Source organism: Medicago sativa, chromosome 4, assembly GCF_051527215.1.
Source record: "Medicago sativa cultivar Bolivia chromosome 4, Bolivia_mono, whole genome shotgun sequence".
Classification (NCBI taxonomy): Eukaryota; Viridiplantae; Streptophyta; class Magnoliopsida; order Fabales; family Fabaceae; genus Medicago; species Medicago sativa.
Window position 1 is genome coordinate 84,651,191 of NC_140752.1, and position 3,194 is coordinate 84,654,384.

General features: G+C 38.1%; 1 protein-coding gene across 1 annotated transcript; it reads right to left on the minus strand.

The window, feature by feature from the left end:
- Positions 1–607: 607 nt before the first annotated feature.
- Positions 608–1,042, minus strand: LOC146932964 (uncharacterized). The gene has a single exon (XM_085707797.1). It carries the CDS (start codon positions 1,040–1,042, stop codon positions 608–610), a length of 435 nt encoding a protein of 144 aa, XP_085563923.1.
- Positions 1,043–3,194: the final 2,152 nt, after the last annotated feature.

Sequence of the window (3,194 nt, forward strand, 5' to 3'; positions counted from 1 at the left end):
ACATATTCATCTGGCAGGCAGCAAGATCTAACTCATAGAAACCTCTTGATATTTTTGAGTTATCTATCTATCAAGGAGGCATCAAGGACTATCTATATATTTTTGACAGCATGTTGAGGATCTTCATCATGCCGTTATATAGAGATCTATATATTTAAAACAGCATGAGAAAGATCCTCAGCTTGATGACAAAAATTTGCATGGTTTGCTTTGGTGTGTTTGTGTGTTTTGCTGGTATTGAAGATCAAAACCGGAGAGGGTGTATTTATAGAGGTCCTTGGATGTTGTGGACCACATAAACTCTTAGTGTAATGTGGTCCATACAAAAGAATCCTATGCTGAGGCATTCCGGATTTCGTTTTCCGGAATATACTTACGCCCTGTGTTTTCCGGATTTAGTAATCCGAAAAGCATATATTTGGTTATTTTATCGATTAAATGAACATCTTTGCCATAAATTAAAACATAATAAAACACGCAATTAAATTCAACAACATATAACTAACACGCAATTAAAAGATAATGCAACAACTTAATTCAACAACACATAACTAACACGCAATTAAAACAACATAAAACACGCGATTAATTAAAACATAACACATTATCACGAATCATCTAAACTAACTTCTTCCTCCTCTGGTCCCTCCAGCAGAGCCCTGATCTCTTCGTAGTTCCTGGGCCGGTGCAAACTTTTCAGAATTTGTTCAGTAGATCTAACCAACGAAGCGTCCAACTCGATCGGTCCTCTAGCGCTGTGCTGACCAAAGACAGAGAACATGGTTCTCACGTCGCCGTCGTTTGTGAGTTTCATCCGACTGAAGCGTAGAGATCCGGCTGAGTCGGACAATGGACATCGATATTCAACACCGACCACCCTCCTCGTGTCTCTGTGGTTGAGTTGACGGTTGATTTGATCCAGCTCATCCTTCAGCCTGGAGAGGGTGACATCGTCGCGAATCCTAAACAGATGGGGTGGTGTTCCACCGTTGTAGTAGACTGCCGCTAGCTTGGTGTTCAGATCAAAGCCAGGGAATTCCATAACTTTTTTTATCCTGGTGTAGTTTACTTGTAATGAAATCAGGGACCCCTATTTATAGAGGCATTTGGGCGCTGTGGACCACAAAAATTGTCGGTACAACGTGGGCCACATAGAAGAATCCAATGCTGAATCAATCCGGGTTCTAAAATCCGAACCAACCCTCACCATACACAAAGGCGGAAGTTCTCCTTTGATTCACCCCATTATCGGCTTTTTCCGGAATATATATACCGGAATGTATGTGCATTCCGGATTATATATTCCGGATTGCATCAGAAGCTTTTGGCCGGTGGTCTGCACCACAAAGAAAACGTTTTTCAAACGTTTTGGGCTGCGGTCACCGTGTAAAAACGTGTTTTTACACGTTTTTTGACTGTAATTATGGCTAAGCACACGTTTTTTACTTTCCCTCCCCTATAAATAGGCTTCAATATCTCGATGCAAGTCACACATTCTTCTTTCTCTTCTTCTACAACGACGTGTTTCCATCGCTGGCCTTTCATAGAAAGAGGCCTCTTTGGAAATCCATCAGGGGTCATATGATCGGTCAATAGGGTAGGGGTCAGTCTGAATCTGAGGTTGGTTTGCCTGGGTGTCATGTTGACCATCATGGTCTCTTGTTCCCTAGAGGCACCTGTGCCCCCTCTGTCTCCCCACCAACAGCATTTCTTCTTCCCTGCCATCTTCTTTCCTCCCACCCTCTTTCCTCTCCATCAGTGGCTGGAGTTAGAGCTGGAGCCACTGGTATAGCTTATGTGATACGATAGGATTAGAAATAGTTTTAGGATGTAATAAGCTTAAAAAACCTGAAAGCTTGAAAATTATTGTAATGTATTGTTCATATATTAATAAAATGATTTCTTTTTATGCTTATGTCTTTTTCTTTCTGTTTATTATTTTTATTCGCATTTTATTTTATTTTTACTTCTGGTAAAACATTATTCCGGAATTTAAAATCCGGAAACATCTGCAAAATTCTAACAATGTAATCCGGAAAACGTAATCCGGAGCAGGGGCAAAATTGGAAAAAAAAAATAGGACGCGCGAGGAAAGACATATGGTGGGAAAAGTAATACTCTAAATCTTATTTCTTCACTCCTCCACTTATATGATACTTATATGATAAATTAAGGTTGGAATTGGATGTTAGTTTTCAGTCCCAATCAGTAGCTGATAGCAATGCTGATGCTGATAGGCCAGGACCATATGGGCCTTGGCAAGAGAATGTCACACAATACAAGCTCAATTAGTTGGAGAAGTTTGCTATATAGGCGCTACAGTTTTACTCAAAAACTTCTTATTTTATCTTCCAATCGGTTTTTTTACTCAAAACCCACTGGAAGCTATCTTTCGATTACATTTTTTCATGCATGAACAACCTGGGGATGAGCATCCTCCATTACTTGAAAGACTATGTCTCACGCTAGGAGGAAGATATTTATCCCAATATGATTGTAAATTTAAATGAGTGTTTAAATGGATCTCACGTGAAGTCTGCTTGTACATATCACTTATGAGCTGATAAGGTACTGCATCTTTTTATAGATTATTGAATGTAGTATTATAGGTACTCTCAACGACAGAGGAATTTTAGTACTTTCTTTATTTTCATAGATTTTTTATTTTGATGAATTTATTTTCTTAGATTAGATAGTAGTACTTAGTTATATTCATCACCCATCAGTAACACTAATTTATTAAAAAGAGAGGTTTAATGAGAATCAAATCCCCCAAATGCTATGCTAAATTGCATTAAAGGTTATAAACAGTGAGAGATCGGTTGTCTTGTGAATATATTATAGGCAAATGTTAACTTGTGCCCTTGAGGGCACATGTTAAGGAACTCATTATAAAAATACACATATCAAAAGTCATGTAGTCAACTTCTTAAAAGTTAAAATATTATGTTTTCCAATGCAAAATTACTCTTTTTGGGTTCCTTAACATGTGCCTTTAGGACACAAGTTAACATGACCCTATATTATATTACATGGAACATGACCAAAAGCGCCCAAAGAATAGTGATGGACAGAGGACCAAATAATAAAGCAATGGACAAGAAATTTATTAAAGTTGCAACCAACCAGTGAGATTCTGAGAATATCAATAAGACGTTTTGCAACAATAAATTGCACGACAGAACAATTCAAAT